This window comes from Oncorhynchus clarkii, chromosome 23 (genome assembly GCF_045791955.1).
Source record: "Oncorhynchus clarkii lewisi isolate Uvic-CL-2024 chromosome 23, UVic_Ocla_1.0, whole genome shotgun sequence".
NCBI classification, from domain to species: domain Eukaryota; kingdom Metazoa; phylum Chordata; class Actinopteri; order Salmoniformes; family Salmonidae; genus Oncorhynchus; species Oncorhynchus clarkii.
In genome coordinates this window covers 30,114,715-30,138,248 of record NC_092169.1, presented here as the reverse complement: position 1 = coordinate 30,138,248, position 23,534 = coordinate 30,114,715, and the positions used below count along the sequence as shown (strand labels likewise).

The following is a 23,534-nucleotide window of genomic DNA, read 5'->3' as shown; positions in this document are numbered from 1 at the left end:
GAATATAGTATCCTTTCTAACAAAGAGATATTTATTTCAGGATGTTGTGTATCCCTGGAAATAATCTGAATTAATGTAAACATAATAGTTTGAAAACTGCATTTGAGTGTGTGTTATGTTGACAGTCCAACAATAATTATGTCCTCCATTTAAATTGTGTATAATTTGGCTTCCAGCAAGGCTACTGTATGTGCAGTTGACAAAATTAAAATGGTGGCTTAAGTTATTAAACTGAGCTATTTTAATAATTGTCAGGAATTCAAGGTTGTCGGAGAGGCGTGGATTAACACGATGCACAAAGCCTTCATATCCACTCTGATCTGATCCCTCACTCTCTATCATTTGCTCTCTCTCCCCGATGCCATCATCTCTCTCTCTCTCTTTTCTCTTCTCTCTCTCTCTCTCTCTCTCTCTCTCTCTTCTCTCTTCTCTCTTCTCCCCCCAAAGGCTCTGGCTCCTCTGGCCGGTACCCTGTCGTTTCTTCCTTTTGCGGCAGCGGGATATGAAGCATCACCATGGGTTTCATGGAATTCTACCTTGAGATTGACCCCGTGACCCTGAACCTCATCATCTTGGTGGCCAGCTATGTCATCCTCCTTCTCGTTTTCCTCATCTCTTGCATCCTGTACGACTGTCAGGGGAAGGACCCCACCAAGGAGTACGCCCCCGCGCCCCCTGCGCCACCCAGCCAGTCGCCCATACGCCTGGTGATCATGCAGAACTCTCCTACCTCATCTCGCTGTGAGCGGCAGAGCAGCCAGAGTCAGACCCAGAACCAGAACAACACGGCTCCTCCAGAACCCAGCAGGAACGACTACGAGCCACCAGCGCTGACGCCCACCCCCGACCTGGGGAGGGAGAAGAGAAGCACCCTGGTCTGACAAGGAGAGGGGAATGAGGTGGTGGGTCCATGACTGAAGAGAAGATAGATACTAAGTACTGGAATTAGACAATGAGGAGGAGAGAGGGAGGAGAGGAGAGATTTGGTTGTATAGACAAGGACTGCACTGGACTGGATGGCATTAATTGCTGCTGTTTTGTACTTTCTTTTTGATATCGCTGAGGGGAAAGCTAAGAAGGTAAGCAGGGAGTTGTTGTTGGTGTGTGTGTGTGTGTGTGTGTCCCTTTTGCCCTCAGAACAGCCTCAATTTGTCGGGCATGGACTACAAGGTGTTGAAAGCGTTCCACAGGGATGCTGGCCTATGTTGACTCCAATGCTTTCCATAGTTGTGTCAAGTTGTCTGGATGTCTTTTGGGTGGTGGACCATTCTAGATACACATGGGAAACTCTTGAGAATGAAAAACTCAGAAGTGTTGCAGTTCTTGACACACTCAAACCAGTGCGCCTGGCACCTACTACCATACCCCGTTCAAAGGTACTTAAATCTTTTGTCTTACCCATTAACCCTCTGAATGGCACACTTACACAATCCATGTCTCAATTGTCTCAAGGCTTAAAAATCCTTCTTAAACCTGTCTCCTCCCTTTCATCTACACTGATTGAACTGACATCAATAAGGGATCATAGCTTTCACCTGGACTCACTTGGTCAGTCTATGTCATGGAAAGCGCAGGTGTTGTTCCTAATGTTTTTTTACACTCAGTGTAGTTCAAAGTTGGCATTGGTGAATGCAAGTAACCCCAAAAAAGAAGTCAATCCCTAATGCAGATGTTTTACACTGGGTTCCCCCGTCAAATCAATCAATATATCCAGGCTGTTACCACAGTTTGTGAGTCATCAATGTGATTAGTTAATTGAACACATTTTTTTTAATGGAAGGAGACATTCATGGAAACATTAGCCCAATTCCTTTTGTGGGATGTTTGGAAGAACATGCAAATAGAATAGTGATATGAGACAGTAAAGTGCTTTTAACCTTAAGTCTTGCATGCAGGTGTGACCTGGCATGTAAGGGAAGCTGCAGTAAGGGAATCCCCCACCCACATGTATGCTCGCAGACATAGAGACAGATAAACAGACAAACAAACTCACACACACACACGCACGCACACAATTTGGCATGCAAAATTTGATAAATTATGAATGATCGGATAGACACACGATGAATGCATAACAGCAATCCAAGAACAGGCCGACAGTGAGACACTGGGGGACCACTCCCCTATGATAAGAACATTCAGTGACCACCAGACCCTACTATCATCCCCAACCCCCACTACTATAACAAGTCTCCGTCTCTAAGCCGTCTGCTTCTGTTGAAACCTGTCCATCCTTGGCCCTCCAAATCCTGCTTTATCCCGCAGGCACAAACCTCATCAGCAAAATGAATGTGGCCTGAGAGCACAAAGCCTCCCAGTCAATGAATGAATGCATGTCTGGCTTCACTCTGTCAATGATTGACTTATATTAGGTTTTAACATATGAGCGTGATGTAAAAGCACTGTGAAACATTGGCTATTGTAAAAGAGTTAAAGCCAGACGCACTTTCATCCAGAGTGACTCATGATAGGTGCATTCATATAAGGAGGCTAAAAAACAGACCCACAGGATGTGTTCCAAATGGCACCCTATTCCCTACATAGTGCACTACCTTTGACCAGAGCTCTGGTCAAAAGTAGTGCACTATATATGGAATAGGGTACAGCTCTGATCAAAAGTAGTGCACTATATGTGGAATATGGTGTATTGAGACACATACACAGTTATGGTAAACATTTTTTTGAGGGGCTTTCCAAAAAGGCAACCTTGCATATTTAAAGCATCTGTTTTAGTGATCAAAGGAGTGAAGCTATTTCAAAGAGGGGCACTTTGAAAACCTCAGTTCTGCTATAATTGTGTCATGTTGAATTGTACGTTTCCTCCATGTTATGTCCCTAAGCCATCAGCAGTAACGTCTGGTGCCCGCTGGGACAGATGTGGACACTTTTAGCATATAGATAGTTTTACTTACACAAATGCATGTGCTACCAGGAACCCCTATGGCAGTTTAAAATAGAGATGCAGTGTGGATTACATAAGATAAAGAGCATGAACATGACTAGAAGAGAGACATTTACATTTGGACTACTACCCCATCTAGTGTCTGTTTTAAAGCCTAACATTGGGCTTTTCTTGTAGTGTCCAGTGTTCCATCTGATGTCCCGTAGTTGCCTGCCCTGCCTTGTCCATATTCCCCATCGCTGAGCCCTTGTAGGTGGCAGCCAGCTGGAGAATTCGCTTGAACCCTGCAGCTTTTCAGAGCTCAAGCCAATAGCCATCATATTTGCCTTAACTGCAACAGGTGTAGGATCTTAATTTGATCACCCTGTTTTGCAGGATATGTAAACTTGTAGTGTATTCAAGATTTTATAAGGCTTCTAAGTTTGTAATGTCCACTTCAAAATGTCAGACTTGATTTGCCCTAACTAAATATGTGTCAAACCCACTACAAAAATGCGATTCTGCAGTTTAACAAAACGTTGGACTAATTACACAATAGCACTTGCATTGTAGCCTGTTTTGAAATGTTTATTATGAAATTGCACTTATCCAGCCTACATGCTTGTAAATACCCTTTGCTATGTTGTTTTTTAATATGTGATCTTGTCTGAATGTTTTATGACTGCTGCAAAATGTTATTGCCTCTGAGGTCATTAATGCTTTCTGAATCTGAAAAATCTCCTTTACTTATAATCCACCCAATAATACACATTTCCTGTTGCTGCGGGATTATTTTCCTGCTGTTAGAAATTACTCAAATGAATATCCTACACCTGTAGTTACAGTAGCTAACATGCATAAAGTAAGGTTTAGAGCTAGTGTTTGGTTGGGTTAGCTCGCTAGTTAGTTTCGATGCTGTAATAGCTTGCTATATCATCTCTACTAATGCATCAACTGAAGCTATACATCAGTTGAAGGTAATGTCTCCTCTCGCTGTCTTTCCCCAGGGCAGCAGACCAGTGTGCAGTCATCACCACTCAGAAACCAGAAGATCTCGGACATTATGGAATCACTCTTCTCTCCTGTTCACCCCATCGCTACACTGTTGGGCATGAATATGTCAAAAGGGCCAACCAACGATGCCCTGCCACACCTCACTAAGAAGGAAACACCGTGAGATCAGAATCTACAGTACACGTATAATGAAGGAACTATGAACTCACAGAGAACTGCAATACCTACAATACCGTTCTCTTCGTCCACTGGAAAACTACATATTCCATGCACCTTTTCTGCTGTAATTCTTGAAAAATAATTATAGTGTCTAGCTTCTTGGACAAAACAGTGTCTACATTGTAATTTATATGCTGCACTTGAATGACAATGACTGTTTAGGACTAGGTGTACAACTATTTCAATGAATGTCAGGCCTCTTGGCAGCTAGCTACTGTACTAAATGGAAATTTAGCTGACACTTTAATCCAAAACAGATTACAGGTAATACATATTCAGAATATGACGTCAATTGTGGGAATCAAACCGTCAACTCAAACCAATCAACCAATGAACCAACCAACGAAACAATCAACTGACTAACCAACCATTCAACCAACTAACTAACTAACCAAACATCAGAACCATTCAATGGGCTCGTTCGACATTGCAGCTGACAGTGCAGGTGACTGCCGACTGACTGATCTACAAACTACCTTGCATCACAAACAACTACTCATTATAATTTGTAGATCAGTCGGATAGTTACAATTTATCCAGGATACATTATAGTTTCGCAAAGATTGTCTATTATATTCACGATAGTCGATTGACCACTCTAACAATAGAAATACATGTGCTCAAAGATGAAAGGCAGGCGGGAGGAAGCTAGATAAGGTGGGACCATTCTGGCCAATGAGAGGGCAGATATGCGTGTGAACAACAGGCCATAGAGTTAGATAGAGGACTCATATTTGTAACTGTGGTATTATAGCGTCTGTGACAGCATGGGCAGCACCATTGAAACTATGTCCATTTCAAGGTAGTCCATTTTCTTATTCATCGGCTGATTGCTCCCAACTCATAGGAATCCCCACATAGTTGACAACTTTAAAATGGTGGAAGCCCTCAATGGCAATATGCATTTTAAGACAGGTTATATCCATCATGAGCCATCCATCTGTCTCTATCACAACAGGCACAACTCCGAAACAAAGTTGTTTTTTTTCAAAGTTATCGAAATGCCAGTTGCGTCCACTTATATCAGTGCATTTGAGACAATTGAACCATTATGAAACTTCTATTAGATCAAATAAGCCTCAGGTAGAAAATTAGCAATTCAATTCGACACTCTCTCATTGACCTCCATACAAAAATTCATTGACTGGAGTAGGATGTGCTGTGACTGTCCTCCGCTCAGCCACATCAAGACTCAGTCACGTCAAGTCATCCACTCTGCCACGACTTTGAAAAGAACCAAGTCAGAGAGTCCTGCCACCGTGGGACTCGACATGCTAAAGCCTCTTACGTAAAACATTTTTTATTTTAAATACTATGGCCTGCTCAGCTCGGTTCCCATCAAGACCAACCAATGACATGACCAATCACAGCACCCCATTTGCAATGTGAATTGCAGCAAATTATACTTCCCACGGGTTTGATGAATTAGTCAGACTCAACTCCACAGAGTATTATAAAGCGAGGGCTATGTATTCCTTCTGATATCTGCTCTGCTTTTGTCCTCTCTGCAGGGTTACAAACATTTACTCTTCCAAACAGACCAATTTGTTTTGGTCATATTCTGGGCTTGACATCAGTGGTAGTGGTACTAATAAGGTGTGGACATCAGTTAAGTGACTTAGTCTTGTACGGGAGATAAGTGTGGCACACAAGAGGGAGGATTTAAAATCAAATTTGACTTGAGCCAATGTTCAAGTGAACTTGGTAGCCTGGGTCGTATTCATTTGGTATGAAATGGAAGCAAACAGGGAGGGACTACCTGGACTTTTTCAATAAGAAACGGTATTATCTACATGTACACTAATGAATAAAACCCAGGTTTTGGGAAGGCGTTATACATATCATGTAAATTACTAACTGTTGCTCTCAAAATACAGAATATAATTTATCAAATGTAATTTTTGTGGTACATTATTACTATAGTGCATGAATATATAGCACATTAAAAGTATCACAATAGTATGACTAGTCCAAGACCCTCTAAATAATATTGTATAAAAAAAAACGAAGAACTAAACTAGCTCCTGGGTTTGTGTAGGCTACATAACAGAGAGAAAAAGTAAGACATTCTACTACGTCAGAATTTCAAAGTGACTATACCAAACCAGCATGATACAGTACATATAACACACACACACACACACACACACACCCCCAGAGTACAGTAGTAGGCTATGCTATGGGAGTGGAAAAGAGACTTTTGGAAACAGTATGTCATCTGATACTTAAAAAAAACAACAAGATCAGCTTTAGAGACATTTCTTTCTATGTTATTTTCCGAAATGTGTGACATGCAGATGGTTATTGAATTCTATCTTGTCTTGTTGCTTTTTTTCTCACCGAATGTCATAATGTGAAACCACCGAATTGAACCAAGAGGTCGTAGATTGGTTCCAAATCGACCCGCCTTTTTTCATCACCCAAAGGATCACATAACTAGCAGATGATATAAACTGTTTTATTGTGATCATGAGAAACATAATCAAAAAGACAGCATGTAAGTGCCCTGGGGAACCCATCATCTGGGGAACCCATCATCTGGGGAACCCATCACCTGGGGAACCCATCATCTGGGGAACCCATCATCTGGGGAAAAAATGCACGCACAAAAAAAATCACACAAAAGGAACAAATGAACATGAGATTTAACATACAGTACAAGTCAAAAGTTTAGACACACCTCATTAAAGGGTTTTTCTTATTTTCTATACTGTAGAATAATAGTAAAGACATCAAAACTATTAAATAACACATATGGAATCATGCAGTAACCAAAAAAGTGTTAAACAAATTCTTCAAAGTAGCCACATTTGCCTTGATGACAGCTTTGCACACTCTTGGCATTCTCTCAACCAGCTTCACCTTGAATGCTTTTCCAACAGTCTTGAAGGAGTTCCCACATATGTTGAGCACTTGTTGGCTGCCTTTCCTTCACTCTGCGGTCCAACTCATCCCAAACCATCTCAATTGGGATGAGGTCAGGTGATTGTGGAGGCCAGGTCATCTGATGCAGCACTCCATCACTCTCTTTCTTGGTCAAATAGTCCTTACACAACCTGGAGGTGTGTTGGGTCATTGTCCTGTTTAAAAACAAATGATTGTCCCACTAAGCCCAAACCAGATGGGATGGCGTATCGCTGCAGAATGCTGTGGTAGCCATGCTGGTTAAGTGTGCCTTCAACTCTAAATAAATCACTGACAGTGTCACCAGCAAAGCACCCCCACACCATCTCCTCCATGCTTCACGGTGGGAACCACACATGGTGGAGATCATCCGTTCACCTACTCTGCATCTCACAAAGACATGGCGGTTGGAACCAAAAATCTAGTTGAATAGTTGATGTTGAGATGTGTCTGTGACTTGAACTCTGTGAAGCATTTATTTGGGCTGAAATTTCTGAGGTGCAGTTAACTCTAAATAACTTATCCTCTGCAGCAGAGGTAACTCTGGGTCTTCCTTTCCTGTGGTGGTCCTCATAAGATCCCGTTTTTATTTAACTAGGCAAGTCAGTTAAGAACAAATATTTTTTTTTACAATGACAGCCTACCCTAACCAAACCCTAACCGGGCAACGACGCTGGGTCAATTGTGTGCCGTCCTATGGGACTCACAATCATGGCCGGTTGTGCTACAGCCCGGGATCAAACCAGGGTCTGTAGTGACGCTTCTAGCACTGAGATGCAGTGCCTTAGACCGCTCAAGAGTCCCAGTTTCATCATAGTGCTTGTTGGTTTTTGAGACAAATTGTAAAAAATTATAATTTGAAAACTCTGGAATGAGTAGGTGTATCCAAACTTTTGACTGGTACTGTAAGTGTTTGTTTTTGGGACATTACATTATTCTATATCAAAACTACATACAAGTAAGAATTTAAAAGAGATCCAGATATCAATATTTTCTTAGACTACAGCAAATGAACAGTCTAACAAAACATACAAGACAAAATGGCCTGTCGGTTTCATTTGTAATGTGGTCTTTAGTAATGTCCAGGCAAAGTATCTAAATAACAGCTTTTGTTAAAAGTGAACAAGTTCTTAATATACATAGTTTATTTTTAAAATACACAAGAAATATATATGTTGGGAAAAATACTGTACAAAAACATGAATATCTTTGTATAAACAATAAAACCTTTAATATATCAATATATCCTTTGTATACTGAAATGTTTTGGTCTGTAGTAAAGATATAAAGGGATTAGGGTATATTCCACCGTACTGTATAGGCAACACCATTCATTCGCCCAACGTACTGTGTGACTGTTATCAGGGGAGGAAGGCTCATATAATGGCAGAAACCAAGCAAATGGAAAGGCATCAAACACCTGCAGACCATGTGTTTGATACCATTCCACTGATTCCACTCCAGTCATTACCACGAGCCCGTTCTCCCCAATTAAGGTGCCACCAACCTCCTGTGTTTGTTATATACTGTAGTACATCTGTTACATTCATCTCGTTGGGTCACAGAGAGCATCTGTGCAGTGTCCATACTAGGACAGTCTCAGTAGGACTTCTTTCAATCTGAGCAGGACTGAGAGGCTGTCTTAATACGGACACTGACAGAGAAAAGTCATGCTCGGGAAGAGTAAAAGAAAATGATAACGTCTATTGTCTATTGCATGGATGCTGATAATGTTCAAATTTGAATGCTTGAAGAGGAAATAAACATGCCAGATTATATGTTAATACAAGTAATTACAAATTAAATAAAGAGGGTCGTTCCATGCGTGTCTGTGACAGTAAGCTTGGTAGATAGGAGACCAAGACCCTACGGCTTTATGGGCTTATTGCTTTAGCTTCTGACAGTTTGTCTGTACAACATGGTGAAACAATGATCTGGTGACAGGTAACTTGAAACAACCTGTGTTAACAAAGTTATAAATAACACTGTCAAAACCTACAAGCTCTCACAGTCTTACATCACAATAAGACGTTCATACATGTTTCTCAATCGTTATATTTCTAAGTTGATCCAAACGTCAAATTTCAAAGTGTTTAAGGTTAAGTTTAGGCATTAACTCTGAATGGTTAAGGTTAGGGATAGGTTAGGGATAAAACAAAAATATAAAAACATCTTTCTATCGCTGGATTCAAACATGCAACCTTTGGAATCCGAGGCAGATGCTTACACCCATCCGCAACATCGTAGCAAAACCAAAACCTTCTTGTTAGTAACAGGGCTCACTGTTGCCCCTTGTGGCTGTTTTCCACATCATCTCCCGACGTCCTCAGACATGGATAGACGTCAAATACTGACTTGTATCACAGGTGACCTGCCTGGTCATAACACTGCCATATGAACGAAATGAACAAATGACAAAGCTGACATCATAGAATGCTAGCCTGGATGCCAGTCTGTCTCTGCGTTAGCTAACATGCTGTTGCCTAATGAGAAACAGTTGTGTACCCAGGCTAGCGGTATGTAGGCATTAGAGAGGTTTCAAAGTGTGAGCAGTGCAGTCATTCTTTACATCAAGATTCTACACTTTACAAACAGCTTATCTCTGTCAAAGCATAAGAAAGGGTGGGGGGGATTAAAAAGAAAGCTGGATGAAGTGGGACAGGTAACGTCAGCGGAGACATCTCAGCTGACATAACCTATATTTACAGTATGGAAACCATAGAAAACCATGGCAACCACAGACACAAGATCATCAACAGACGATAACATATGTTATGGATCAAGAGGGAGTTGGATAAGGGTAGGTAACATAACATTCAACATACATATTCATAAAAAAATGAAATGCCACAGAAAACGCCGTGGACAATATGTACAAACCACCGTGTAAGGAAAATAACAAATAAAAACATTAGCCATGTGTGGATAAATTTATATAAGAAAGAAAATAATCAAATTAAAAACACATAACCCAGAAATAAAGGAAACACATTCTGTTTCATACTCACACTTTACACAACGTTATCCGCTTTCACTCTAAAGTGCCAATCAGAGACAGACATGGGTGAGATAAATGGGGGGATTGATTGGGTGGTTGTCTCAGACAGCTGTAAGCTCAGCCTCTCAGCCTCATATTTTGTGTGTGTGTGTGTGTGTGTGTGTAGTTGCTATCTGTGTTTGAGTGTATTCTGTCTCAGTCCCATTACAGAGGTCCGTGTGTGGCCTGGTACTTGACCACTATGTTTTTGGTGCGCCCCAGCTCTCTCCTCAGGTCGCCCACCTCCATCCTCAGTGCTGAATTCTCTTTTTCCAGGAAACCCGCTCGGATGGCGATCTGGTTCTCTTTGAGCCGACGGGCGTCCCGTGACCTCTTGGCAGCCACGTTGTTCTTCTTACGCCTCACCCAATACCTGTCATCCTGCTCGAGAGGTGCAAGTGAAGAGAGCGGGGAGTTAGAAGAGGGGAAATGTCCCACTGGGCAAAAACTGATTGAATCAATGTTGTTTCCACGTAATTTCAACCCAAAAAGTCTGTGATGAAGTTGAATCAACATGGAAAACTAATTGGATTTGCAAAAAGTCATCAACTTAAGGGCATTTCGTCTTTTTTCACCCAACTTTGAACTTAAATCCAATGACGGTGAATTGTTTAGTTGATTTTACGTTTAATGTGAATTTGTTGACAACTCAACCAAATGTAAATCAAAACTAGATATCGAACGGACTTCCGTGCCCAGTGGCACAGTTAATTATAAACTCCTGAGAGCTAATTTATAAACGTTGCGTATGTACAAAAAAAAAAAAACATTAATGTACCAGTTTTCACGCAAAAGTTGGCATTTATATAAACTGAACTTGAAGTGAGAATGTGCTTAGCTTCCCACAAACTTTAGAATATGCACAATTTTTAGTGGGACATCTGCGTCTCAAGTAGAAGAAAGAAGTTAACGTATTGCATTGCAATTCTAAAGTAGTTAGAAACAGGCATCTATAGTACATTTGGAAACTATTCAGACCCCTTCGCTTTTAACATTTTGTTACGTTACAGACTAATTATAAAATTGATTAAAACATTTTTTTTCTCATCAATCTACACACAATACCCCATAACGACAAAGCATTTTTGGAAATGTTTGCAAATGTATTAAAAATAAAAAACAGAAATAGCTTATTTGCATAAGTATTCAGACTCAACATTTTGCTCAGGTGCATCCAGTTGCCATTGGTGATCCTTGAGATATTTCTACAACTTGATTGGTGTACATCTGTGGTAAATTCAATTGATTGGACATGATTTGGAAAGGCACAGAACCTGTCTACATAAGGTCCCACAGTTGACAGTCAAGTCAAAGCAAAGACTAAGCCATGAGATCGAAGGAATTGTCCTTAAGCTCAGAGACAGGATTGTGTTGAAGCAAAGATCTGGGGAAGGGTACCAAATCATTTCTGCAGCATTGAAGGTCCCCAAGAACACAGTGGCCTCCATCATGCTTAAATGGAAGAAGTTTGTAAGCACCAACACTTTTCCTTGAGCTGGCCGCCCGGCCAAACTGAGCAATCGGGGGAGAAGGGCCTTGGTCAGGGAGGTGACCAAGAACCCGATGGTCACTCTGAAAGACCTCCAGAGTTCCTCTGTGGAGATGGGAGATCCTTTCAGAAGGACAACCATCTCTGCAGCACTCCACCAATCATGCCTTTATGGCAGATGGAAGCCACTCCTCAGTAAAAGGCACATGACAGCCCGCTTCAAGTTTGCCAAAAGGCGCCCAAAGGACGCAGACCATGAGAAACAAGATTCTCTGGTCTGATAAACCAAGATTGAACTCTTTGGCCTGAATGCCAAGTATCACATCTGGAGGAAACCTGGCACCATCCCTATGGTGAAGCATGGTGGTGGCAGCATCATGCTGTGGGGAAGTTTTTCAGCGGCAGGGACTGGGAGTCTAGTCATGACTGAGGGAAAGATGAACGGATTAAAGTACAGAGAGATCCTTGATGAAAATCTGCTCCAGGGCTCTCAACCTCAGACTGGGGTGAAGGTTCACCTTCCAACAGGACAATGACCTTAAGTACACAGCCAAGACAAAGCAGGAATGGTTCCGGGACAAGTCTCTGAATGTCCTTGAGTGTCCCAGCCAGAGCCCGGACTTGAACCCGATTGAATATCTCTGGAGAGACCTGAAAATAGTTGTGCAGCGATGCTCCACATCCAACCTGACAGAGCTTGAGAGGATCTACAGAGAAGAATGGGAGATATTCCCCAAATATAAGTAAGCCAAGCTTGAAGCATCAAACCCATGAAGACTCAAAGCTGTAATCACTACCAAAGCTGCTTCAACAAGTTACGGGTATGAATACTATGTAAATGTGATCTCATTTTTATATACATTTGCATTGTGTGTAGATTGAGGAAAGAAAAATAACTATGTAATCCATTTTAGAATAAGGCTGTAACGTAACAAAATGTGGAAAATGTCAAGGGGTCTGAATACTTTCCCAAGGCACTGCATTTCCTTTCTATGATCATTGCAGAATAAATAATTTTTCTGACTATGATGGTTTCATACTTGCCAAGTAGCTTATAGGCCTAGAACGTACCATCTCTCATTTAATTGGACCCACTTTAAAAAAGGTTAAATAGAATAAATTCCTCACCACATTTTCTGGCCATGAAGGGCTCATATTCTTGAAGAAGCTTTAACCTACAACAAATTACCATGGCATCTCTCATTTCATTTGGCCTATTAGACTATTGTTTCAAGTATTTTGCTCTATGCATCCAAAAGGGAGCGCAGTTAATATACAGTAGAATTTAACAGACAGCTAATATACAGTAGAATTTAACAGACAGCAAATATACAGTAGAATTTAACAGACAGCTAATATACAGTAGAATTTAACAGACAGTTAATATTTTGCTTTGAAGTGCGTAGGCTACCACAGTAGTTTTTTTTTATTTTTGAGTAGACATACTAGACAATGTATAAAAATTTGCGGCCAGTGCAGTATATTTAGGATTGGGAAAAAGTTAACGCAAAACATCACCGATTTCAAATGATCCGTTTACAGTTCCACATCAACTTCCAATAGTTTTTCCTCTTTCAGAAACTGTCAGATACAGCAAATGTTACTGTAAAAATGTAAAACATTCTACCAATACCTCCAGAGACATTTGATCAAGTTGGCCATTGCTATTTCCTTTAGAAACTAACTTGGCCTAATTCCAGTCATTCCAAAGTATACAGTAAATAAGGGCATTACTGTCAACATAAAAGGTGGAGTTTTAATGCTCATTCATGCGTGCATAGTTTCAGCACCGGTCTGATTTTTAATGGGCAACATGTATGTACATGGAGTACTGGGCAATGACACACAGTACAATACTGTAAAATTGAACAATGAAAAAACGCAGTGGAACTGGCTTGAGGTCCAGAGTTGAGTTTGAGGGATCTTTCAAGTATATTTTAAATGCATTCTTTGGGATATTTACCTGGTACCAAAACAGGTCAAACACTGTAAAGGGGTTACATTTGGCAGTAGCTTACAGGCAGCTCATAGCAAGTCAAATTATGCATTTCATATTACAGTACACCTACTGTAATATAAATACAGTATCACAGTACAAGTACATCATAAAATTGGCTGTATTATACTGTAAAAAAATTTAATGCCACTGTAATCAGAATAAATTATGAATGGATGAATTAAAGAGGGGATGGGTTTGTATTTTACTATAATTACAAGGGATTGGTGCAAGCAGGCTGGCTGCTTGATAAAGTGTTTACACATTACAGAATATTTTGTGTTTTATATCACTTGACCTTCTAGGGGCCTTAAAGGCTTCCAAACTGGCAGTAACTAAAAGGCAAAACACAGCAAAATGCTGAACAATTTAAGGTTTAATACTTACTGCCACTCTAATCTGTCATCTATACATTTTCAATAGAGGGAGCATTATCACATGTGAGCTAAATTGGTATAGCATTCTCACTCCCGGGTGCAACAATTATAGCGTCTTAAAAGGCACACCTCAAAATACGTTAATGAGCCAGAAACAACAATACCATGCACCCACTAGTGGTCAAAAGGTCCAAAGATACAGTACGTTCACTCCATGAAAAATCACTCCGTGAAATTAAACACATCCATTTGCTAACATAATGCTCTCCCATTAGAAAATGACCCCTCCTCTCTCTTTCTCTGGCAGCTAGTGGAGTTTTCCCCATAACCTTTGTATGCCTGCACAATCAGCTTTCAGTCAATGTACTAAAACCATGCATGGATCCACCTTTATGTGAACAAACTTAAAAAGGCAAATCCCATAAGTCTTTCACACTCACACACCTTGTTTTTATATGACTTTGATGTTGTGAAACCAGACTATAATCAGTATTAATGGCTCTGTCTACATGCCATTCATTCACTGTGATTATCATCTATAAATAATAGATGAGTCAGCGTTATGACCAATTCTACCTGTTACATAATCAGGGATAACACAGCGCTAAGTAATCTGATAGATTAGATGACACACACACCTTCATGTCATCAGGGAATAACACCTTGCGAGCCTTCTTGAACATGGGCTGTGGTTTGAGCTCCTCGGGGGCAAACTTGCATTTGCGGGGGTCGAACATCTCCTGTCCCGGTACACTGGACAGGGCCAGGTCAGCAGGGTCGGGCTCATAACTCATCGGCACCTGGATGGACTCTGGGTCGATGGGGCTGGGAGTGTTTCTGGATGGCAGGGCTAGAGAAGGGGAGGAAAACAACAACAGGATGTTAGAGACATGGAAATAGGCTAGAGAAATGTATTTGATAGAATTATAGAAATTACCTCTGCATACTTTTTGGGTTGGTGTGTTGGTGCACTATTTTCAAGACATTCATGACATTCATGAAAAGTGACAAATTGAAAGTAATGCATTTTTATTCCCAGCACCACAAACAATTGCACTGTTATTATAATGTATCCAGTAGTAGTGGCAAACAGTGGCCGCCATGGGGCACAAGACACAAAGCTAACACTCACAACCTACACCAAAATTTGCCATTGTGTGAAACATACCAGTGTGAGTACCTACATTTCCCCTCTTTTCCCTCCAATTCCCATCCAAAAATAAACTCTGAACCAACTACTGGACAGAAGCACATCGGTTCTAAAATGGGTATGTGGACAGGGCTCATATTATAAATCTCTATCCACTTGTCTCTTACACAAACATTATGCATGGATGTATATTTGAATTGAGTGGAGACTGGAGGCCAGCTGGTGTGAGATGGAAGAGAGAGAAAGATAGTGCCAGAGGCCCTGCTCCTTTTCAAATGACATCTGAACCTCATTCTCAAATCAAAGTGTATTGGTCAAGTGCCCAGGATACAGAAAAGCCCTACAGATCTGAACCTGATGTGACGACTAGGCCCTTCTCTAACTGAGCTGAGGTATAATAGTTGTATAGAAAACCTGTTTTTTATTTGCACTTGTATTCAAATTCAGATTCACATTTAATTTATAATCACACTCTAACAAGTGTCCAGGAGGTGTACTTGTACTTCAAGCTGCCTCGCGCTACTGGAACAGGAGACAGCCTCCTGCCTCTATGGGTTGTTCTGGCTCGGACAGGGCTTACTTGGTCAAGACTTTCTTATCTACTTAACTAACCGCTATTTCAGGCTCAACTTCTACCAGAGAGAGAGTCGGCTGGTGGACGAGATTAATCATACTGATTCGGTCTGAGATTTACAGTATCATAGATCTATACCTAGCTCAGCTACACAGGGATGTACAGAGACAGATTTAACCTCCAGTGCAGATAAAGATTTCACTTCAATCAAGAGAAGACAACAGATGCTTCTTAGAAGTGAGTAAAGCACCTGCTAATCAGAAGTGCCTGAGACGAGTGACTAAGGAACAGAACATTACACTAATTAGCTAAAGGGATGCACTGAGAGAGATTTGACCTCCAGGTGAAGATTGCCTTCTCTTGATTGAAGTGAAATCTGCTTCTCAGAAAAGTGTCTTAGGCTGTGTTTACACACGTAGCCCAATTCAGATCTTTTATTTGCATACCTGATATAAAAAATAAAAAAATGGAATCAGATCTTTTAAATATTTTCAAATACCCCAACAGTTTAAGGAATTGTTTACACAGCCACCCTAAGAACCCAATTCAGGTTTTTCTTCATATCAAATATTTTTTTCTGACTGTCAACACTCAGTTTTACATGTGACCAATATCAGATTTGCACATTCACGCTGATCTAGCCTCTGAAGTAGCACACAGATGCAATGCTCATTTCCTGTCATTGTCCTTTAAATTCTAGGGTGGTTGTCATGGTAATGGAAGGTAATGTGCATAACAAACACTTCAGAGTAAAGAAATCTAACCTGAGCATCCAGACTGAAATCAGGAGGAGAGCCACATAGGCTGCGTTTACACAGGCAGCCCAATTCTGATCTTTTTTTCACTAATTGGTCAGATCAGGTCTTTACCCAATAATTGGGCAAAACGCAGCCATATAGATGTGGGTTAACACCTGCCTCTCAGAAGAGAAGTACTTCAAATGAGTGACTTACAAAAACAGAACATTGCACAAATTAATCAAGTTAATTAAGCCTTGTTCAAACTGCAGGCCTTAATGCTCAAATCAGTTAGGTTTTTCAAATCTGTTTTGGAATATGACTGTCCAAACAGCAAGTTACAAGTGACCAAATCGGATCTGTGTGTGTTCAGACAGCAGTCATTTGCTGACATGGCTACACTCTTTGTCATAGTAATATCGGGTGTGCGTGCAGAGGTGTAGGCTGATTGGTGGTGGTGCTGAAGGTGACAACAATGTCTGCTTTGAATGTTCAAAATCATAGTGTAAGAACACTTTTAAAGCCTTGAAGGATAAGATAATCCAACTTTTAAAACAAGTCATTTTTGGCTAGCCACAGCAGTCAACTATCTAGGTGGCTGTTGAGCTTTCTAGCACATTCACTAATTTGTTTGTAAACAATTAACACGCTAGTTAGCTACCACGTGTTCTTGTCAAACTGTCAGAGTAGCTAGCAAGCAACAAGATATGCTAAATAACAATCTAAAAACCATTCGAGGGCAAATAAATCAGATTTGACCGCTCAGACAAGTTTCTCGGCCAGGAATCAGAATCGTATCCGATTTCAAACCACACCCCCAAACATCTTCCCGCAGTGGTGGTAGGGGTTGGAAGAGAGTAGTCTGACTGGCCTATATGCTGTTTACATTCTGTGGTTGGTTATTGTTGGTCCATATGTCGTATAGGTTAGATCAGTGGTTCCCAACTCCGGTCCTCGAATATCCCCAACAGTACACATTTTTATTGTAGCCCTAGACAAGGACACCTGATTGAACTTGTCAACTGATCATCAGGCCCTCAATGAGTTGAATCAGGTGAGTTTGTCTGGGGCTACAACCAAAATGTATGCTGTTGGGAACTGGAGGACTGGAGTTGGGAACCACTGCATTAGATTCTACAATGTGTGTTAGCTGGGTTCACGTGAGGTACCCCTGCTCATACTTCTGATCATGTCCCAGTTCAGGTAAGTAGAGCACAGTATGTACCTAAAACACAGATATTACACAGAGACAAGCCCAAGTCCAGGCAGCCTGAAGCGGTGTGTCTGCATTCTGTCTGCAACACACGTACTGGTCACAACATCACATCTGTTGAACTTCACACCTTTTCCATTTTGGGTTTGTGGCCTCTTCTAAGGAACCTAATAAAGCAGTCCTACACTCTATTCGTACTGGGCCTGCATTTTAATGGGGGCACAGACACTAAGGACTGTGACGGATACATGAGTCATCTTTTTCCTTCTCGTCTATTTTTATGTTGACATAATTTGTTCTGAATTCTGACACCCTCAGAATGCATTGGTTGGCTCATCCCAACCCAAGGCCAAGTATGAAATGAACAGACAGCTCTACACTGCATCTATTGATTTACTCATCGATTACGAGGTGACAATAAAATATGCTGCTGGACCCCTCGAGGTGACAATTAATACGGTTCAGAACTGCAATAGCAACTCTCATAAAAGTGGTCCTCTGTGACTCAGCTGGTAGAGCATGGTACTTGCAACACCATGGTTGCAGGTTCGATTCCCACGGGGGACCAGTGTGAACATAAATGTATCCACTCACTACTGTAAGTTGCTCTGGATAAGAGCGTCTGCTAAAATGTAAAACTAGTGTACATCTAACACCTTATTAACATGGTGACTAGAAGGTGTATTGTATTTTCACTTCAAATGATTGAGATTAGTATGATCGCAGAGCAGGGCTTAGGGGGAATATTTTCCCTAGTGACAAAAGGCAGGGAAAGGATGAATTTTATGGTGTACTGTAGGCGTGCACAATCTTGACCCTGCTCCTCCTTGTTTCCCTGTGTGTTTTGGTATGTATGCAAGGTGTGCATGTGTGTGTTTTACACACCTGTTCTGGTGAGACTACGGAGACAGTTCTGTGCGCCCATGCTTGTGTGTACCAACGTCGATGCGCTGGCATGGTTGCTAAGGTCGATCACCGAGGGCGACGGTGTGGTCGGGGCTTGTGACCTACTTGACGTCTGGTGCTGGGACTGTGATTGGTGCTGGTCACGGTGGACGGCGGTGGCGAGATCAGACGGAATGCCATTTTCTGACAGGAACTCGTCCAGATCCATGTACTCCAGCTGGAAATTGTCCTCATCGTAGGGGAGAGTCTTGTTCCACAGTGTGGGGCCAAGGAAGGCTGACTGTGGGGCACTCCTCTCCTCATCCAAATTCTTCTCCTTCTCTCGCTCCTTCCCAAACCCTAGAGAGAGCACTGTTAGTACCAAGACATTTTTTTTAAACAATGCTGCTCTATCACAAGGCTTGTATTATATTGAATATGCAGCATATTTATTTCAGTTTATTGTATCTGTAATTTGGGAGAATAAAGTATCCGCTATGGTAGGGCTATTCAACTCTTCCTTGTGAGGTCTGGAGCCTTCTGGTTTTTTGTTCTACCTGATAATTAATTGCACACACCTGGTGTTCCAGGTCTAAATCAGTTCCTGATTAGAGGGGAATAATTTAAAAAAAAGCAAAAGCAGTGGAACTGGCTTTGGAGTCCAGAGTTGACATTTTGAGGGCTCTATGGTATCCACCAGCTCATTTTCAAGTTTAGCTGGTTTGGATAACTGTTTTTTGAGGAGCAAAAAAGCTAGTATCTGGAAGTGAATCCCTGTACCTGCTTTAATAATGTTACTTCATAACAATATCTATCACCCAAAGTATCATGCTTGCAATCAATGAATCCATTGTACCAACATACATCACTGACAGCCACTGTGTTAGCGATATGATTAAATACATTCATTTAGGAGTAATAAAGTGAAGGGATAGTTAATTGCTAGCTAATTAACTTGTCAAGTGTTTGTCAGCTGACTAATATCTGAAATCATAGCTACTGTACTGGTGGGGATGGTTTGGCCAAATACAGATATGCACACCTTGGAATTTCCTCAGAAAATGATTCCAAGTATGTGACCAGGTAAAGACAATGAAGCAAATCATTATCAATTTGATCGAACATTTCTAAAAATCCATGTATAGCCTAGGCCAGGGGTATTCAACTCTTACCCTATGAGGTCCGGAGCCTGCTGATTTTCTGTTCTACCTGATAATTAATTGCACCCACCTGGTGTCCCAGGTCTAAATCAGTCCCTGATTAGAGGGGAACAATGAAAAAACGCAGTGGAACTGGCTTTGAGGTCCAGAGTTGAGTTTGAGGGATCTTTCAAGTATATTTTAAATGCATTCTTTGGGATATTTACCTGGTACCAAAACAGGTCAAACACTGTAAAGGGGTTACATTTGGCAGTAGCTTACAGGCAGCTCGTAGCAAGTCAAATTATGCATTTCATATTACAGTACACCTACTGTAATATAAATACATCTAATTTTATTGGTCACATACACATAATTAACAGATGTCATTGCGGGTATAGCGAAATTCTAGAAATACGTTATCAAAGCAAGTACTGTGTAATGACATACAGTACAATACTGGAAAATATTCTGTATTATACTATAAAAAGGTCAATACTACCGTAATCGGAATTCATAAATGGATGAATGAATGAAATTCATTGAGGGGAGGGATTGTTTGTATTTCACAGTATTTTATTGTAATTACATGGGATCGATGCAAGCAGGTTGGCTGCTAGGTAAAGTATTTAAACATCACAGTAGGTATATTAATGAATATTTGGTGTTTATATCATTTGTACTTATAGAGACTTTAAAGGCTTCCAAACTGGCAGTGACTACAGGGCAAAACAGACCAAAAGGACATAGCAAAATGCTCAACCATTTGAGGGTTAAAACTAGATGCCACTCCAATCGGTCTCCTAGACAAATTTACAGGGCACTATAACCACATTGCACACTCATCTTCTGCACATCTATCACTTCAGTGTTTAATTGCTATATTGTAATTATTTTACCACTATGGCCTATTTATTTATTGCCTTACCTCCCTTATCCTACCTCATTTGCACACACTGTATATAGACTTTTTTAAATTGAATGTATTGACTGAATGTTTGTTTATTCCATGTATTGTTATTCCTGTGTTGTTGTTTGTGTCCCACTGCTTTGCTTTATCTTGGCCAGTTCGCAGTTGTAAATGAGAACTTGTTCTCAACTAGCCTACTTGGTTAAATAAAGGTGAAATATATATATATTTTTAAATAGGAGTTCAAATTGTACAGCATTCTCACACACAGGTGCAACAGATATGGCCTCTTACAAGGAACGCCTAAAAATATGTTAATGAGCCAGAAACAACAACACCATACACCCAATAGTATTCAAAAGGTTTTTGGCACTCCAAAAATACTGTACTGTACTGTATTCTGTGTGGTGGAATTACAGTACCATTCGAAATACAGCAATTCTTTGCCCAGGCCACAACATTTTCTCACAATTAACTATAATTTACAGTATGCTGCAGTAAAAAGTTTGAGTATTTCACTGTTGATAATACCCCAAATTACCGTATAATTTACAGTTTTCTGTTACAGTGTAGATACAAGTAATTTATCCTATAAATAAACTACACAATAATACATAAATAAACAATGGAATTTAAAAGAAAAGTATATTTCTATACAAATGAGAATAATTTCAATTTAAGATAAGTTGTTCTATAGACTTCGAACATAACATAATAATACAAAATACTTCTTTCTTACCTTCATTTTGGTGTTCATGTTTGAGGAAGGGTAGCTTCATGGGGTTCTCCAATAGAGACTTCAGTACGCAGTGATTCGACGCAGGTAGAAAACTTGGATTCACCGTGAGATGCCTGGACATTATTTTATCCATCACTTCTTCCTTTAGCTGTAAAAAAAAATACACTAAACCTGGTCCTGGGGTATAATTATGCAGATAGGCTAATACAAAATATTAAACAAAACAAATAAATCTAAATCACAAGAATAGGTCGATTTAACCTGTTCAATTAGCCTATCTGGAGAGAAAAAATAACTCAGTGGGCAGATTGCGTGCAAAGCTGGTTCCAGTGCCACCGGCTATTCCAAAATCGGCTGTCGTCTGCAGCAGAAGACTGATAGCGTTCAAGAAGACAGATAGCGTTCACCCATTCCATTCATACCATATGTGAGAACCGAGGTATGTGACGTCAAACCCTGAGAGATACCGCCCCTCCTTCCTTGGGTGTGTGCGTGCGCGCGCGCGCGCGCTCGTGTGTGTGTGTGTGTGTGTGTGTGTGTGTGTGTGTGTGTGTTTCCCGACCAATTCATCATTACAATGAATGAGGCCAGTGTCAAAAAGTGATAAAACGCCACTCGGAAGTTCATTCTGGTCTTTATTCGGTCTGTCGTGAAAGTTACCTATGTGCTACTACAGTATATTATAATAGACCTAGTCTTATGCCCTGTGGCCTATAATTTATCTTAATGTTTAACAGGGTTCAAAGAAGCAGACATTGCAGGGCTATTCATCACCAGAATGCGCACAGAGAGTAATAGGCCTATTGGCATAATATCCGAGTTTGTGTGTAGAAAATCGAATTCAACTGTTATAACATTATGTAGGCATAAATTGGCCCTTGTTTCATAATAGGTGCAAGGTGCCATCAGTTTTGAATCCCTTGGTCTCTATGAGAAACGCATCCTCATATGTGAAACACATGACAGATTCGCTTTAAATTAGGCTATGATTTGTTCCCACATACATACAAGAACAGATGCATTTTGAGACTATTTTAAAGCGCTTTCGTCATGTTTCAAACGAGGAACTGTGAGAGCTCATTTTTTTTATACAGACCGCTTTTTTCGTCGGTCACGCTTTGAACGCACGGAACAAACCCTGTTCACCCGAGAACAGAGTGGAATGATTGGTCACGTGCATGGGCGCGGTTGACCTACTTTTGCCCAATAGCAGAGCGAGATATCCTGCGCTCGCTGCTCACCCCCTCCCTAGCCGGTTCTCACATTGAACCCCTCATGTGCCTTTGCCCGGGGAGAAAAACAACTCAATCTCACACAGTACTGGGGGAAGAAAAAAGGGCCCATACTCCTTGAAACAAGCCGTTTAGGCCTACAAATGAACAACTGCAGGATCCTCAACCTGAGTGCTGTCTTCTGCTGCCAGAATCCTCAACCACACCAGATCAACTGATCACATCACAGCAGTAGTGGTGCATGGGTACAATTACTGAGGAAACCAAGCCAGAAAAAAAGCCATATTACAAACTTTTTTGTGGTAATTGCTTGTTTGCTCTATAACCTGGTAATTCATCTGCCTTGCAATCGTGACATATAGGCCTAATGCCGAGAAAATTAGAAGACACAGTGTCAGAATGAATTCAACCACACCTTTGTTTCAAAACAAAAGTGGAGAGCAACTGTCCCATGAAGTCCACAAAGCATACTGCATGTGAAGTCCACAAAGCATACTGCATGTGAAGTCCACAAAGCATACTGCATGTGAAGTCCACAAAGCATACTGCATGTGAAGTCCACAAAGCATACTGCATGTGAAGTCCACAAAGCATACTGCATGTGAAGTCCACAAAGCATACTGCATGTGAAGTCCACAAAGCATACTGCATGTGAAGTCCACAAAGCATATTGCATGTAACAAACAGTTACATGACCTACAGCATGGTCAAGCAAGTTAATGTTTCCAACATTTTCAGACTATTAAACAACTATTGATTTAGAACCACGGAAAGTTACCAAATGTTGCAAAGAAAACAGGAGCTGCTTCCATTATTTCAGCACCATTTCATCTTCAACATCATCAAATCACCTATGTCTAATACAGTGACAACTAAAATATATAAAAAACAATGTAGTCCAATCAACATAAGCTAAATATGATGTGACTTTTCATGGTACTGATTTCTGTCTGTCTGTGTGTGTTTGTGTGTGTGTTCGTGCAAGTAGAAAAAACATGTTGACACCCTACTTGTAGAGAAATGCCAATGCCACCCGCC

The 23,534-nt window shown here is 40.8% G+C and overlaps 2 protein-coding genes across 2 annotated transcripts in view; one reads left to right on the top strand and one right to left on the bottom strand.

The window, feature by feature from the left end:
* Positions 1-474: 474 nt before the first annotated feature.
* LOC139381269 (small integral membrane protein 36) lies at positions 475-881 on the top strand. Its single transcript, XM_071124734.1, has one exon. It carries the CDS (start codon positions 516-518, stop codon positions 879-881), a length of 366 nt encoding a protein of 121 aa, XP_070980835.1. The 5' UTR covers positions 475-515.
* Positions 882-8,148: 7,267 nt separating this feature from the next.
* Positions 8,149-23,534, bottom strand: part of LOC139381236 (syntaxin binding protein 4) — a 108,055-nt gene continuing 92,669 nt past the window's right edge. Inside the window, exons 21-24 of the mRNA XM_071124700.1 lie at positions 21,265-21,412; positions 18,477-18,836; positions 14,556-14,767; positions 8,149-10,436 (exon numbers count right to left, since the gene is read on the bottom strand). Coding sequence (XP_070980801.1) covers positions 10,221-10,436; positions 14,556-14,767; positions 18,477-18,836; positions 21,265-21,412 — 936 coding nt within the window. The 3' untranslated portion in view covers positions 8,149-10,220. The remainder of the gene's footprint in view (positions 10,437-14,555; positions 14,768-18,476; positions 18,837-21,264; positions 21,413-23,534) is intronic.

Coding starts and splice junctions, on each gene's coding strand:
- LOC139381269 (XM_071124734.1), top strand. CDS start 516: ATGGGTTTCATGGAATTCTACCTTGAGATTGACCCCGTGACCCTGAAC.